This window comes from Lethenteron reissneri, chromosome 58 (assembly GCF_015708825.2).
Source record: "Lethenteron reissneri isolate LAM-NWPU_2019-01 chromosome 58, ASM1570882v1, whole genome shotgun sequence".
Lineage (NCBI taxonomy): Eukaryota > Metazoa > Chordata > Hyperoartia > Petromyzontiformes > Petromyzontidae > Lethenteron > Lethenteron reissneri.
In genome coordinates, this window is record NC_083836.1 from 10,127,637 (window position 1) to 10,145,493 (window position 17,857).

The 17,857-nt window shown below is 48.0% G+C and overlaps 1 protein-coding gene across 6 annotated transcripts in view; it reads left to right on the plus strand.

Moving 5' to 3' along the window:
• Nucleotides 1-17,857, plus strand: part of LOC133357581 (zonadhesin-like) — a 159,356-nt gene that overhangs the window by 29,507 nt on the left and 111,992 nt on the right. For 5 of the 6 annotated variants that reach the window (XM_061575575.1, XM_061575569.1, XM_061575572.1 and 2 more), the window contains 4 exons: nt 80-164; nt 11,646-11,759; nt 11,989-12,051; nt 14,900-14,968. In XM_061575575.1, coding sequence (XP_061431559.1) covers nt 80-164; nt 11,646-11,759; nt 11,989-12,051; nt 14,900-14,968 — 331 coding nt within the window. The remainder of the gene's footprint in view (nt 1-79; nt 165-11,645; nt 11,760-11,988; nt 12,052-14,899; nt 14,969-17,857) is intronic. The other variant, XM_061575573.1, reaches the window with a different exon arrangement.

Consider the following 17,857-nt stretch of genomic DNA (forward strand, 5'->3'; position numbering starts at 1 on the left):
CAACAAACAACACGATCATTAAATGCTCAAGTCAGACGTGCACTAATAATACGTGACATTGCTTTGTATTTTTGTGCAGTTTGCCATCGAAGGAGTGCGTGGGGAGACACCTGAGAGCGATATTGCTGTGGACAGCGTCTGCGTCTCAGTCTGTGAGCCTACAGGTAAATATGTTGTCGTAGTGGAAGTATTCATATAAAACCGGCCTAATTGACATGTGCATTCTAGTTTGAATTCCAGGATTACAACACAGGACACATTGGTTGCGTGTCTCTAGATACATATTTGTAGCTGTATTTGTGATGCCTCATCTTTTGATACATCACTGTTGGTAATGTATAAAAAACATTTTCCTATTTAAATGTGTGCCTTGTATTTGTTTCTGCACTCTTTCGGTCATCGATGAACGCGAGAGATAATGTTTCACCTGCATTTCCCCCGCACCTCCGATTAGCACGGTTGGCTACATACGGTGGAAAGTTCAACATACATAGATTAATCACGATGCAAAAGATGTCACTTTACTCCGAAAACCCTTCATTATTCCGATTACAGCCATATCCTGAGTGGTTGTGTGTGAAGTTAAATAGAATTTTTTTCAGAGGCTACTCATACGATTAGAACTGCCAATTTCTCCGTGTATGAGCATGCGTATGTCCTGTATTGGAGATGTGTTTGCTCATACAGTGGTATTAGTTCTACCATGGCACTGCAGGCTCATGATTGACAAAAGGTTCTTATGATGTGCACTCCAAATGGCATTGCTTTAAAGTGGCCTCGGCAGTTTTCTACAACTACATACTGTGCACGACACACAGCTCTTCGGCACATCCGCCCCATGCCCTCAATTGGCGCAGAAAACACCCTCGCCTGCTGTATCATAGGTTCCCATCACAATTGCTGCAATGCCCTCTACTCACTTGGGCATCCGTCAAGAGGATCAACAAATTACAAATACTACGAAACGATCTGCCGTGCCCTGCCCTCGGCATGGAGAGTGGTGGCACAGATTTTTCTGCTTTGCTAAAAATCACAGCGCTCGCCCCCCATATCTGCACGATTCAAGCAAAAGGTTGCGGCCCTCTATCACCATGCTCTTTGCATGGCCTCCTGTCAGACCCAGCATCACTGCTCACTCTGCAGCAGTTCCCTCCATCTGTAACTCTACCCCCCTTCACATACGAAGCAGCATCCAGTCTCCTTCCACCTTCAAGAAGCACCTGAAGACACATTTTTGGCGAGCTTCTTGAGCTTTCTGGGGAACTCCGAGCGAGGCTCCGAGCTTCCTGAGTCGCACTCGAACTTTGAATGCACGGTCGTGAAATTTGAGCGCATTGAAAGTGGACTCTTATTACTCTTTGGTTCTTTCGGTAAAGTCACGAAGGTAGAAAAAATAAATAATAAATCACTACGTTTCGATCGCAACACAAGCACTCGTCATCAGGCAGAAAGACACAGCAGCAGAACTGCTGAACAAGAAATGGCTGTTGCAACCAGAGATTATTTCAGGTTTGAGGTGGGTGTCACCCAAGGGCAAGTAGGCGGGGTCAGAGATGGAAAGGAGTCCTGTCGCCGTGCGTACGCACAACAGCCGCGCCAAAGGAGGATTGGCATGCTAATGCAAACGAGCACAATGGGAAAATGAGCTTTGCCGTCGCACACGAGCACCGTCGCCACACGTACAACAGCGGCGTTAATAGGAGAGACATACAGCCTATTGAACAGCGCCACCTCGTGGGCAACACAAGCTGAGGCGTTGGCTGCTGCACATTGAGAGGCCAGCGTATCAACGCCAGAGAACCACCGTAACGGTGGCCGTGACAGTGAGAATTCAGAGAGTCGGAAATAACTGCTAAACAACGGCAGGAAGGATGGAAACATCACAGCAAGTTATGACTTACCTGGTTAATAACATCCTTCTAATGATTGCTCAGTTTGTACCCATCTTCTCGGTTGAAATTGTGTCTGTGTTTATATATCTGGATGGCTTCACGGACAAATCTTTGATGGTAGCCCGAAGGTTTGCAAATTACCTTGGTCTTGGAAAAAACAATATCGTGTGAACCGACCGCGTTAAAACAGTGATCAGCCACGGCAGAGGTATTTGTTTTGCCGTGTTTCAAATCTGCCTTGTGTTCGCGAACACGGTCCGAGACATGTCGTTTCGTTTCCCCGATGTAACTGCTACCACAGACACAACTTAGTCTGTAGGCACCAGGGTATTGCATGTCAGGAATCACATCCTTCACAGGATAGTTGTTGCTGGTCGGAAATGCAACGTGCCCTATGGTGTAGTGTTTTGATGAGGGAGTTCTTCTGGGCTGGATGGTGGTGGGAATCAGGCTTTAGATAGGAATCCGTGTGGATGGCTTTCCTGTAGACAGAATGTCCCAACGAGCCATCAGAGTGTTTTCTCGATCAAAATATCCAGGAATGGTAGCTTGCCATCGTTTTCTACTTCCAAGGTGAATTTGATGGATGGGTGTATGGAATTGATGTGGTTAAAAAATTGGTCCAGTGCTGTCTGGCCATGTGGCCAGATGACAAACGTGCCATCTACGTATCTTTTTCACAAGGAAGGACGTAGGGTGGATGTCAGGATGGTATCTGTTTCAAATTTCTCCATGAAAACATTTGCTACCACTGGCGACAAGGGAGAACCCATAGGGGTACCTTCATTTTGTTTGTAGAATGTACCATTCCAGGTGAAGTAAGTATTGGTAAGGCAGTGCCTTACCAAACTTGGTACATCTGGATTCAGTCCATGTTGGATCAAATCTTCAATGATTGCAATGGTGTCAGACTCAGGTACCTTGTTGAACAGAGAGACTACATCGAAACTGACAAGCAAATCATCTAGAGATGGTAAGATGTCCTTGATTAGAGCAACCAAGTGAGCTGAGATAAGTACAGCTGAGGTGGTCTTGCCCATGAATGGAAGCAGGTTCTCGGGCCAGTTTGTCGGTGGGTGAGTTAATGGTGGATACAATAGGACGGAGTGGATAACCTTCTTTATGGATTTTTGCAAAGCCATAAAATCTGGGTGCTCTCGGGGTCTGTAAGGACGATGAGATCTGCAGTGTGGAGGATGGCGTCCTGGACTGTCACACACAGGGTGAGTCCTCCCTGCGTGACTTTTCAGTCTACATATAATGCTTTGAAACATTGTTCTCCAGGTCCAGATGATGACACTCCAAAACTGTACACTAATTTATCCAGTGTAATGGTGTGGAGGGGTTGCCCGGATGAAACGAAATATGGATAATTCAAAACATATAAATTCTACAAAAACATATGTCTTACTTAGATAGAATGGGGATGAATAAATAATAATTACTTCTGTAGCGCCGTAACATAGCAAGCCATTGGAAGGTTGCTGAACAGAATGTGTGTAGAATGTGTTGTCTATCTTTATTTGTTTAATAAAATCATGAGGATTTTTGCTGACATGTTGAATTATAGCCATAACATATGCAATAATTAATCATGAAGCAGGGGTAGCTCGGAATTCAACCAGGTCACACGTAAAACTTAACATTTTGTTTTACAATCATTGTAAACCTGCCCACTCATAATGAGCATTAAGTGAAAATGTGTCAGAATTATTATTCATTGTGTAGTGGGTCCAACTGAGTCGCAGACGTTGTTCCTTTTAGAGGCAACACGTTTACTTGTAACACCGTAACACAAAGGGGTAACTGCCCCTTTACCAGACTACAATGAGTTACTGCTACGAAGGGTCGATCCCTCACACGGGTCTCCGACCACGTGGTTGCCTCGTAGGATGGAGAGCTTCAGCTTGAGACGTAGAGCTTCCCGCTTGTAGATGTTTATCTTCCAGCTTGTAGATTGCAGTGACCCTGGTCCCTCTCAGGGACCTGCCTTATATCCCTCTCTGGTCGGGGCTGCTCCGCCCTCGGCCCCACCCGCCTTCCTAAACATTCTCGTTCCCTCTTGAACCTTCTCAAGAGCTCCTTCCGGACACGTGATCACCCACCAGTCCCCCCACCCGGGGCCCCCTGTGTGGACATTTTGGATCACGTGTCTACGGGGTCAACCAGAGTGCCATGGCTCGGGGCAACCCTGCCCCTGGGCTGACACTCACCCCCTCCCTCTCGAGGGAGCCCCCACCACATGCTGTGTGTGGTGCCCGCATTATCCCAGTGTTCGCCAAGCACCGCTAGGGCTGGTATTAAACACAGCCACCCACACGGTGCTGTCCACGATGTAGGAACATCGAACGACATGACCCCTCTGGGCCGGCACCATACAGTGACATCCCCGATGTCACTACATCACCCCCCCCCCTTCAAAGCATCCAGCTGTCCCGGCTGTAAACTCCCCCCGCAATGGTCAATAAATGAAATGCAACGACCAAGTGTGCCTCAACAAGAACAGATATAAATACCCCAACCCACCTGTACAAAAATTACACTATATACAAATGTACAAACCAACAGGGAGAAGGGTGGAAACCAACAAAACCATAACCACACAATCTTAACAACAATATAAAAGAACAGCGTGAACCACGGGATCCTCCATGAGCATCAGACCTCCCACCTTCATCGTGTAACGATGGACGCGAGCACAATGGCAGCAAGGTTAAACCAATGACCGCCGTGACTCAGCGAGCGCGACAAGCAACCGAAAACGTGGGAGCGAGTGTACAAGGGAATCATGAAACAACACCATACCAACAATAATAAAAAACGCGGAACACACGGGATCCCCCATAACCATCACACCTCCCACCTTCATCGTTGTAACAATGCACGCGAGCAAAATGGCGCTAAGGATGAACCAATAACCGCCGCGACTCAGCGGGCGCGACGAACAACTGACAACGCGGGAGCATGTGTGCAAGAGGATCGCGTACGAGTCTTTGAGCGGGTCCAAGATGCCAGCCCCCCCCCCCCCCCCCCACAGGGGAGGTGGCTCGCACCATTGGAGGACCTGCAGGGAATGTGTCAATGTTCCGCCGGACCCGGCTCCTCACGAAGAGCAGCAAGCCAGGCCGGCGGGTCCATCCCCCTCGAAGCTCGCGAAACCGGCATGTGCGACCAATCAGGGGACGACAGGTGTACCGCGACCGGGGACGGGACAGAATCGATCCGCCCGGGAGCAACTGCAGCGGCCACTCGTCCCGGGTCACCGGACGCACTCGACACTCGGCCCCAGTGATATGTAGATGAGATGAATTTGCGCGGCGCGATGACCGGTTCAATCGAGAGGGGTGGACAGCACAGCAACTAATCACATCTTGGAATCATCACGTGCAAGGCTCCGCACTCGCTATACCGACAACGCCCCCTACCGGACGTACCGGGGCCACATGAGCCAACCCCGTACTTTCCTGAATGACCGTGGAGTCCAACCCAGCATTTTGAACCTGAACACGAGGTTTCTGGTCGTCGGACACCAACGTTTGAGCTATAGCTTGGTACCCCGCAGTACCCAAATCGAGCGGCTCCCTCAAATGGAGGGGAACAGACGTTCGTGCGCCGGGCGGGATTTCCCCCGTTCAGCGCGAGGACATCTGCACCGTAGCGTAAGCCGAACACAACTGGGTAGGGGAAGGCAAAAACGCCACAAGGTGTCCGGATGGCAATTTCAAACAGCCACGGTCAATGCAGATTTCCAATGGCATCCTGCCAAGGAAATCGGTTCCAAGTAAACATGGAACAGTCAGGGACGTGGAAACAAAAATGTGTCCCGACAAGCTGACATCGGCGATGCTTACATCGGCCGTGATCCAACCGATGATACCCAACAAGCCGCCATCAGCAATGGCACATGGCGCATCGACAAGGTCGAGAACCTGACACTTCCGGGGCAGAATGTTACAAATCTGGAATGTAACGACAGTTGCCGATGCACCCGTGTCGATCAGCATCCTCATCTAGCCCTCGGCAAGGTAAGGTGAAAGTTAAATGGTAAAAAAAAACAAGACTATTTTTACCCTACCTTTTACCTTACGACAATACAATCACTCTACCCTACCCTTTACCCTTTAGCAGGTAAGGTAAAAGGTTAAAGGTAAAAAGCAACGAGCCTACCTTTTACCCTTATCCCATACAAATTACACGATTACAGGGAAATTACTGGGGTACAACACATGAAAAAAGTTTATAACGATAAATGCTAGGTAGAGCGCTTTATACATATAGAATACTCTCGAATCGGGCGTTGAGGCTGTCGATGACACCGTCCTCCATAACCTGCTCGTCCCAGTCGTCTTGGTCGATGGCGATCTCATCAACAACCTGATCAAGTTCGTCATTGCTATCGTCCTCGGACGAACGACAGGCAATAAGATCCTGCGCCGCTCCAGCCCAGTTAGACGGAACCTTCAGGCAGCCGACGCCGACGTCCCGACCACGCTGCCTGGGGCAAGCGCGTTGTGCTTCTTGAGGTGGAAAACCACTTGCGGCAGTGCGTGCTGTACATTGGGATCACCCTCCATCCAATCGTGCGTGTGCTCCCACGGGAACGCATGCCGCTGCCTCTTTCGATTGCTGTTCGCAGCAACCCCAAAAATGCCATTGCTGGCATCCTCCTCGACCTCGTCCTCTAGTACCTCTACTCAAGAACGTGGACCGTCTCCATCTGGTCCGACATCAATTTATAATGGAGGCCACGGACTGCGCCACGGAGCTTTTAGCGGTAAACAAGGTACAGTATTTACCAGGTAATTATTCGCGCTACTTTTGCCCTACCGGGTAATTCTTCTGAGCTACCTTTTACCCTACCCTTTACTTTACCCCTTGGCATGTCGAAACCTTTATCTTTTACCTTTACCCTTTTACCCGGTAAAAAAGGTAATTTACCTTACCTTGCCGAGGCCTATCCTCATCTCCACACCCTCGATAGACCCAAGCACCATAGACGAATTATCGGTTGCAACCACAACTCGATGGGCCAGTTCCGACCACTCACCCGGTTGGAGCTGGCGCACCTCGCGACTACGCGTAGGACTTTCCCCTACCGACACGCGATCGGGCCTTGAACCAAATGGCCTAGATGAGTGAAGGTAGGCCAGGGGCTGAGTATGGAGTGCGTCGCGACTCGCATCTGGTCGTAGAGGAGAGCAGGATGGCGGTGATGCCGGGAGGCGCCGATGTGGGACGCGGCAGCCCGAAGCCATGTGGCCCGACAGGCCGCACTGGTAGCAGGTATCACAGCCACCTCTTGAACGAAAAGACGACCTCGACTGCCTCCGCTTGTCCTTCTGCCGCGTGCCACCGTTATCCCGGTCACCACCCATCCGAGTCGACGCGCCTTCCGTAAGGGGCCCCGCAATATGCGGTGGCCCCGGCTCTGTGCAGGACACAGCGCAAGTCGCCAGCGCCTCGTCCTGATGCAAAAGTTTCTGGGCTCAGACGCACTTGGCGACTCTGTGGTGCATGTCCGCCGGAGGCCTGTATATGGACGCCAGTTGATCGAAGGCCTGCGTAAGGGTGGATCGTTCCAGTGGCGGGATGGCGAGAAACGCTGCAAGGGCGGCAGGTAGCGCCCACAGCGCTTCCTTCTCCGACCATCCCGCCAAGCCGGCGTTCACGAGGAAACACTGCTTGAAGGCCACCCAGTCGCCGTCGGGAGCCATGATGTCTTCGACAAAGGGAAGCTGACATTGGAGTGCCGGGCTGTCCCTCGGCGCCGACGGCACGCCTTCAAGTTTGGCGGGCTGCGCGCTCCGTGCAGGCGGTAAAATGGCGGCCAATCACGCAGGCTGCACCACCGCATTTCCCGCCTGTCGTGAAATGAGCGGTCTTGCTGCTCCTTCCGTCACCGGCGTGACCGCAAGGATAAACTCTGCCAAGACCAAAGTCGCCGTATGGAGGAGCTCCGCGAGACACTCGTACGCCTCCCGTAGGGTCACCACTGCCGACGGCGAAGCATCGAACGCCCGGACGGCACCCAGCTCCGCTAATGTCACTGACGTTGCTCCTTTTAGAGGCAACACTTTTATTTGTAACACCGTAACACCGTAATACAAAGGGGTAACTGCCCCTTTACCAGACTACAGCGAGTTACTGCTACGAAGAGTCGATCCCTCACATGGGTCTCCGACCATGTGGTTGCCTCGGAGGACAAAGAGCTTCAGCTTGAGACGTAGAGCTTCCCACTTGTAGATGTTGAGCTTCCAGCTTGTAGAATGCAGTAACTCCGGTCCCTCTCAGGTACCCGCCTTATATCTTTCTCCGGTAGGGGCCGCTCCGCCATCAGCCCTGCCTGCCTTCCTGAACATTCCCGTTCCCTCTTGAACCTTCTCAAGAGTTCTCTCCGCACATGTGATCACCCACCAGTCCCCCCACCCGGGGCCCCCTGTGTGGACATTCCGGATCACGTGTCTACGGGGTCAACCAGAGTGCCATGGCCGGGGCATCCCTGCCTCTGGGCTGACACTCACACCCTCCCCCTCAGGGGAGCCCCTACCACACACTAAGGCTGGTATTACACACAGCCACCCACACGGTGCTGTCCACGATGTAGGAACATCGAACGGCACGACCCTTCCGGGGCTGGCACAATACAGTGATATCCATGATGTCACTACAATTGTATTTGACCGAAGAATCATAAATGCACCCCATCAAATTGTATGTTGTCAGCTAAGCAGCATTGAGCCTGCTAAGTTATTGGATAGGTGACCAGCAGGGCTTGGGGCCATAAGAAAGCCAGAATATATAAGTAGTCACCTCTTGATAATTGGGTTTTTACCCTTCTATCTGGCAACAAAACTGACACCTTTTTTTGCAAGTGCTATGGATAGCTTGCTATTAATTTCCCAATGACACTCTCTGGTCTACTTTTAATCAACAACATTAACAACAATGTTATAACCACATAACCACAACCATAACCATATTCTAACCACAACCATTAGCACATTATAATTTCAACTATAAACACATAAACACAACTACAGTATTATGACCACAACCATAAGCACATGATAACCATACTCATAAGCACATTATTATCAAAACCATGATAACATTATAATCACAACCATAACCGCATTACAACCACAACCATAAGCACAACAATGCATTCGAAACTGGCCTGATGACGCAATTCACCACCAAATCCGGACTGTACCAGCAGAGCATCAGCCTAAGGCGAGGGAGAGGGTCGGATGCATCCGAGCAATACTGAATAAAAAATATAAATGTTTCTGTTTTCGTACTGCTTAATTTACAATAATAAATACATGGTATGTATATTTGTTATGTATATTAGCAGACCTTTTACACTATTTCCTCGGAATGCCCTCAGCAAGAGACAATGTTTTAGGTTTATACATGTGTAGTGACATAGAATCGGTCACTTAGCAGAATAGCGCTTGTTGCTGGCAGGGAAAGGGATCTGTAGTTACAGCAGCACTGACTGACAGCAGGTCACGTGATAGACCAGAGAGAGGGATGTAGGGAAAGGTTACAGAAGGGGCACGTGGGGGAAGCCTGGGAACCCGCTAGTAGGTTATAGAAAGGGGGCGTGGCTGGAAAAAAGCAAGGCCACGCTGGGAGCATAAAAGGAGGCCCCGAGCAAGAGCTCGGTGCTGTCGTTTGGAGTGGGATCTCGTGGTGCTGCTGGAGTCTTCGTCACCGTCTCCGTCTTCACCTTCTTGGCGTCATCAGTCAGGCAGTCTGCCAGCTGTGCTGACTGGGAGCTGTAGTTACTAAGTGTTAAGGCTGTTAATAAACAGAGTGCCTCCTACTCTTAGTGTCTCTGAGTCAATCACTATACATGTGTGGTGAGTGACTTCCGAGACTTAACGTGTAGAGAGATTCTTATTTATTTCTCACACTTCAGGCACAATCACTGGGCAACATATATATACACGGCTACACATAGCTGACCCATCTACGCAGCCCCATCGTCGGCGTCTAACTATATAGCTGACTGACTAATATAGCGACGACGATGGGAGCCATACAGAGGATTGGCCATGCGGCCAGATGATGAAAAGAGATGACGGCGAAGACAGCGACGGTCACTTCCCACTTATATACTTCCCTGTGTGGCCAGGCCCCGCCTCTGGCCACGCCCCCTTCTATAACCTTCGAGCAGGTTCCCAGAGCTTCCCGACTGACCCCCGCCTTTTACCTTTAACCCAGTTACGCCCCCTTTCTAGTTGGTTATTATATAATGCACCAATTCTCGTGATTACCCCTCCTGGTCAACCAATGGCACACTGTCATTAGACATGTATAGTGACATAGCGCTGACTGTTGAACAGCAGCAGCAACTGCAGGTGGACACTTAGCGCACACACCGCTGAGCCTATACGTGGGTTCGCCGACAGGGTGGAGGAACTGGGGAAAGGGTCATGGTAGACCTCGTGTGGGAGCCCCTGGAACTCTCTAGAGCAGGGGTACCCAACCCCTGCGCTGCGGAACGGTACCGGTCCGTGGCCTGTTAGGAACCGGGCCGCACAGCAGGAGGTGAGCGGTGGGCGAGCGAGCGAAGTTTCATCTGTATTTACAGCCACTCCCCATCGCTCGCATTACCGTCTGAGCTCCGCCTCCTGTCAGAACAGCGGCGGCATTCGATTCGAATTTTATATATATGTAGAAATACATATCTCAGTGTGTATAATATATGCTGTGTTTAACAACTACATTTTTACTATTTCAATTCACCAAATGAATTCAAAATGAGTTGCAGAACGTGTTTTTATAACAGAATAATGGAAAGTAGACAATGTTTGTTTTTTCTTTGTACTTAAAAGAGTGTCATGAATGATGATGGAGAGGTTTTGTGAGAGAAGTGAAGTAAAAACCTTTGAAATGTTTAGAACACAGGATACAAAGAGTGAATGGGCTCAAAAAGGACATTGCATCCATGCCACAATCAAGTGAACTACATCAGCATATCCAGAGGGTATTGATACATCCTCAGCAGTGGATTTTAAATGGCAGCTTTGATATATTTTAAGCCTTTTACTTTGGCAAATTCAAACACAAAATGTGACATATTTGACAATTTACCATAAAAAGGTCAGCATTATTAAAACTCCGTATTAATACCAATACATACTTGCATAACATTTTTTCTTCAAGTAATTCGCTATGTGGTATCATCAGAGTCAACACCTGCACCAACTCCATCAGCACCAGCTCCTCTACAATCAACAGATTAACTAGCAACTTAATTTCCAATACCAACAACAAAGTCACCATCAGCAATATCATCACCACCAAGTAAATATACCAAATACAGCACTTAATAGACTGTTTACTATCAGACAACATTCAAAATGTTACTATGGATATTGGTTTAGCAGCACTAATATACGTTTCTTATGAAATCTTAATAAAAAAATCCTTAAAAGCTAATTGATGACCTGTCTATTACATTTCTTACACAATAAAGGCACCGATACCACATCATTAGAATCACCATCAGCACCAAATCCTCCAGCACAATCCACACCAGATAAAAGCACACAATGCAAATATGACATTGAGATCACAGCACAATACATATGACATTGAGATCACAGCACCGTAACAATACATGATATACCACCAAACATCATTGTTATAATAAAAGGGTCACGATTATGAACAATGAAATGCAATCCTGCACAAATAATTAACTTCTTACTTGCGTGTAACATTCTCTATGTAATGAAGGCACCGAAGCCCCTCCTTTCGACTCAACACCAGCTCCTTCACAGACTACAGATTTACCCCCAACTGTATTTCCGACATCGACAACAAAATCACCATCAGCAGCGTCAACACCAGGTAAATGCATCCAATATAAGCATGAAAATACTACAGCACTACATCAAGACATTTTACAACGAAGCATAATTAATTTCGCTGCAATAATAAATACAATTCTATTGTGTACACTCTTGCACTTAAAATCAGACTCATTACAATTTTAATGCTGATAGATGTCTTTTTCACAATGACGACTGAAACACCAAAAACCCATACATTTCCCTGCTGTGCTCTTTGCTATATATAGGCACCGAGGTTCCATCGTTAGAATCAACATCAGCACCAAATTCTCCAGCAGGATCAACAACAGGTAAATGTACCCAAAACAGATGACATTGAGATCACAGCACCGTAATTGTTTCTAACAATGCCTGATGGTAAATTATAATTTTTAAAGGTTCACGATTATTAGAAACATAAATATAATCCTTCACAAATAATTTAATTATTGCCGGTAACGTTCTCTATACCATGAAGGCACCGAGGTCCCACCTTTTGAATCGTCTGTGTCTACAGATGTAAGAGCAACTGCATTTCCCACATCAATAAAATCACCATCAGCAGTGTCAACACCAATTAAATATGCACAGCCCAAACATCAACCTAAGATTACAGTGCTCTTAACTTTCACAGTAATGATGAAAGTATCATAAATTAGAGCCTATGGAAATAATATCCTATATATAAAATGTTGCTTCATTAGGAATTATAAAATGGATATCAGGCTAAAGAATCAGTCATTTTTATATAAATTGCAATTCCATATGCTGTGTTTTAACTTATTTAAACATTACTATAACACATTAAACATATTAACGGTGGCATGCAATGAGACCATGTTTGTAAAATTGTTCCCCTGATAAACACACACACATTTGTTAAATTGGTGTTATAACGCCTTATTTCCAGACGCATATTCGTTAAGAAATGTACATAGCCATTTCATGGTGCATGTTTTCACATCATCAATTGTTATGACCTTTAAACCTTTTGCACCACCCATCTACACTTCAACTTGAGAAAAACATATCACATAGCTAACCTGTAAATTTCAACTGGTTTGATATTTTCCATCACTATAAACTTATCTTCTTAGTTCTTTCGGTAAAGTCACGTAGAAGGGAAGTAATAAAATAATAAAAATAAAATATAATAAAATAAAATAATTCTCACGACGTTTCGGCTACAACGCAAGCAGCCGTCTTCAGGTGAAGAATGAGACAATGCCAAGCTAGGAGCTTATATATAAGCTGCGTTGGAGGTGGAAGAGGAGCGCCTTAACAAAAGAATGTGCATATGAAGAGGAATTTAGCATATTCATGGAAAATGCGTAGGAGGTGGGCGGGGGGGTTTCAAAGTCATATTATGCCCATGCATTATGCAGGATCAACAGCACCAAGGGGGGGTGCAGGGATTAGCAGTAACAAAGGAAAGGAATGTTAATGATATGTAGCTGCAGTTACTAAACAACCACGTAGAAAACTAAAGTATAAACTACATAATAAACTAAAGTATAAATTGCATAGCACCATCAGTATACTTACTATACTCTACAATAAGCTGAGTTACTAACAGCAAGTAATACATTACAATTCTACGTCGTAAAAATTATATAATATGCTTCCATCTAAACTTTATTCTATTGCATTACACGAGCATATACCGTACTATATACTGCCAACATTAAAAATTATATACTGTATTGCTGTAAACCAACCTTATACATACCTTATACATTTAATATAACACTATGTATATTAAATGTATAAGGTTTACAGCAATACAGTATATAATTTAATGTTGGCAGTATATAGTACGGTATATGCTCGTGTGATGCAATAGAATAAAGTTTAGATGGAAGCATATTATATAATTTTTACGACGTAGAATTGTAATGTATTACTTGCTGTTAGTAACTCAGCTTATTGTAGAGTATAGTAAGTATACTGATGGTGCTATGCAATTTATACTTTAGTTTTTTATGTAGTTTATACTTTAGTTTTCTACGTGGTTGTTTAGTAACTGCAGCTACATATCATTAACATTCCTTTCCTTTGTTACTGCTAATCCCTGCACCCCCCCTTGGTGCTGTTGATCCTGCATAATGCATGGGCATAATATGACTTTGAAACCCCCCCCGCCCACCTCCTACGCATTTTCCATGAATATGCTAAATTCCTCTTCATATGCACATTCTTTTGTTAAGGCGCTCCTCTTCCACCTCCAACGCAGCTTATATATAAGCTCTTAGCTTGGCATTGTCTCATTCTTCACCTGAAGACGGCTGCTTGCGTTGTAGCCGAAACGTCGTGAGAATTATTTTATTTTATTATGTTTTATTTTTATTATTTTATTACTTCCCTTCTACGTGACTTTACCGAAAGAACCAAGAAGATGAATCCCTGCAGTCACGAAAGCTTTAAATCGAAACTATAAACTTAATTACAAAATCCTGTCCCATAGCACATGACAACCATAACACACCGTGAACTGCTATCTTAAAATACCCAAACTGCTTTGCGCATCTGTCATGTCATTTGACATGGGAATTTCCAGATTTTGCTACGACCACTTGTGTTATTTTATGATTAGCCAAACAAAAAAAGTACAAGTTAACATCTAAGTACCCTTTATAATACAGGTATCCATGGATTTACGATAGGGATGCGTTCTTCAAAAACAGGCATAGAACTAAATTTCGAAAATCAGGATCACTTTTCCCATCCATTTAATAAAAAAAAAGTTTGGGAAGTGTTTTGGACAATCATTGCAACTCTACTCCTAACCTAAAATATACACCTATATCACCTTCACAATTCAAACAATAATAAAGAACATAAATTTAAAACAATTGAATAATACATTTAAAAGAATGTACCTTTTCAGGGATCTCACGAAAAGATAAGATTGTTGGGATGAACAGAAAGATGATGTGGAAGCGTTACTGTTGCACTGCAGGGATAGCTGTGACACTGTCGCGGATGGATGATGCAACCTCCCTGATGCTTCTTGTTTGATTTCATTGCGCGTGCCGTTCGAAATTTCGTTAACGCAGAATTCGATTTGGTTTTGTCAAATTTTCGAAAAGGTTCAATAATGAAAAGTGTCCATAATTCTGTAAATGCGACATTTCGTAAACCAAACATTCCTCCCATTAGAATCGACGCCAGGACCAACTCGTCTGCCAGCAATCACGACCACGACCAATACGACAGCAGCTCCTCCAAGTAAACACTGCACTCACAGCACCCGCTTTGGTATATGCCAGTTACTGAGAGAGTGCCCTTATATAGAAATAGAGAGGCTGTTGGCTTTATATATGTGGAAAATATTTTCTTTTCAGTATGCATACGTCTGTTGAGGTGCTAATGATGACACGGACGCAGATCTTCGTAAGGGCTGATGCCAAGGTTTATTAGGGGCTCCGCCTAGGAACTTATTAAGGGCTAGCATATTTCTCCGCAAGGGAAGGGTACTGGGAATCCTAACACCCCCCGGCTATCTGGGCTCTTCCCACTGCACCATCCGAGGGCTGAACCAACATCGGCCGGCCGGGTGAAACAGCCACTCTCGCCTCGTGTTGGATCACCCTACCCTGGGTCCCGGCTTCCACCCTCTCCAGGGGGACATGACGTCACTGTCCCGCCCCCCGTGGATGACGTCACTTCTCTGACGTCACTGCACTGGAGGTTGAGCGTGATGTAACGTCATAACTACCCCTCAACATCACCCCCCCACCCCCCCGTGAAAAAAAACAGCCGACCTGGCTGAAACTATCACATGAGCGGAGTCTACCCGGTGGGAAATTCCAATGACAAAGAACGCAAGCGACACATACGAACACAACACTAGGGCAGCACGGAACAAAATACAGTCTGGAAGGAGTCACCACTCGGGGTAAGGTAAGTGGCGGCAAGGCTGAGAAGGAAGAAGACGGCTCCACAGGCCGTCAGCATATGGGTACGCCCCTTGAACGCGTGCCCGCCGCGGGCCCGCACCCTCGCGTGGCGTCGGCCGCCGAAGCATGGTGACGCACTGGCCGACGGCAAGCCTACATGGACAGGGCGAGACGCCGCCAGCGGCACAACCAGCGGGAGCTCCGCAGGCGCCCCCAATGGCAGGCCACTGCCTCCTGCTGCGTTGGCCTTCGAACCAGGCAGTGGTTCGGAGGGGGACAGGGCCGCCGCCGGGACATCCCCCGGAAGGCCCGGCACCGGCGGCGTCACTGGCGGTGGCTCTGTAGGCGTACACAAGGGCAGGGCACGACCCCCGCAGCCCGGTTCATTGGACGCATCAATCGCTGGCCGCTCTGGGAATGGGGATGAATCAGAGAGCCCAGGAGGCACCACCCACTTGAGCCGCAACGGGTGCACGATCCAGTGGCGACAGCCCCACCGAATACGAACACATTGAGGTTGGCGGATCTCCACAACCTCGACAGGGCCCTGCAATGGGCGATTTAATTTAGGGGACGTACCCACCGGCACTTGAGGGCAGTGCAGCCATGCCAACTGACCCTTTCCCTCGACAGGCCAACAGCCTGGTGGAACAGGTGAACCTTTCTTGGCAGGGCCTAGGTCGTGCATCGGGGGCTCGGGTTCCCCCCCTACATGAGTTAAAAAGGGGAGAACCCTGTCGAGGCATGAGGAGCCAACCTGTACGCGGCCAGCACCTTCAGGATGAACAGGTCCCAGTCCGATTGGGACGTGCTCACATGATGGCACAGTATGGACGTGAGCAAACGGTTCAACCGCTCTACCATCCCGCCGGACTGGGGGTGGTAGGGAGAGGTGTGGACCTTCTTCATCCCAAGGAGGTCACAGACCTCCTTGAGCAACCGGGACGAAAAATTCTGCCCCTGATCAGTCAGGAGCTGTTCTAGCGCCCCCTTGTCGAGAAGATATCCTTGAACGAACGCCTCGGTGATAGACGAGGCCGATTGGTCCACCAGAGACCACGCCATAGGCCAACGCGTGAGGTACTCCACCCCACCAAGAGGTACCTGTGGCCCCGTTGGGATGCAGGGAATGGCCCCAAAATGTCCAGGGCCACAATCTCATTAACACGAGAAACCCGGATGGATCTCAGCAGGGCCTGATCCTGACCAACTGGGGCCTTCTTCCCTGCACAGTCGTGGCAACCTTTCAAAATAAGGGCCACATCATCCTCCACACCCGGCCAATAGTAGTCCCGTTTAAGGGTTAACAAGGTCTTGTGGTAGCCGAGGCGCAAAAGTTTCTCGTGAATGGCCCGAGTCAACTTACCTCGCAAGCCAATGGGCACAACCACACAATAGCACTCCAACTGGACATCCCAACGCATGAGGAGGCCGTCATGCACAGCGATCACCGGGGCAGCCGACGGAGCCGAGCTCCAGGACTTTGACCCAACACGGCGTCGCAGCCTCAGCAGAGATGAATCCTCCATCTGCAGCTTGGACCATACCTTCCGGGGGAGTCCCAGGCCGAAATCAACAGGCACCGCCACACCTGGATGGGCTGCTGCTTTGGCCGACGCAACCAACTGGGCCACGGTGTCCAATGGGGCCTACAGCGGCTGGAACCCAGGGCACAAGCGCACCCGCCATCGGGGAGCAGCCTGGAAAGGCCATCCGCATTCCCATGCAGAGTCCCCTTCCTGTGGATGACATCGAAGGGGTACTCCTGGAGCACCTCGTGCCAGCGGGACAGCTGACGCGAGGGCTGGTCAATTCGCAGGGAATATTGCAGGGCCGCGTCGTCAGTCCAGACGGTGAACCGGCGACCAACTGTACAAAAAAACTATAGCCAGCAGCTCCCGCCTGGTCACACAGTGGGGGACAAAACACGGTTACCATAGGCAACAACCCACTTCACCCCATCGACGACCTGAGCCAGGATAGCCCCAAAATTCGTGTCACTGGCATCAGTGTCGAGGAGGATTGGCTGTGAAAAGTCTGGGTATCCCAAGGGCGGCGCATTCGCTAAGGCCGCGCGAAGCGCCACAAAAGCGGCTTCCTCCTCTGTCCCCCAGTGAAACTTTTGAGCTTTGGCAGAGAGTGCGTGCAGTGGTTTCGCAATGGTCGCAAAATCGCGGATGAACCGGCAATAGTACAATGCGAAGCCAACAAAGCTACG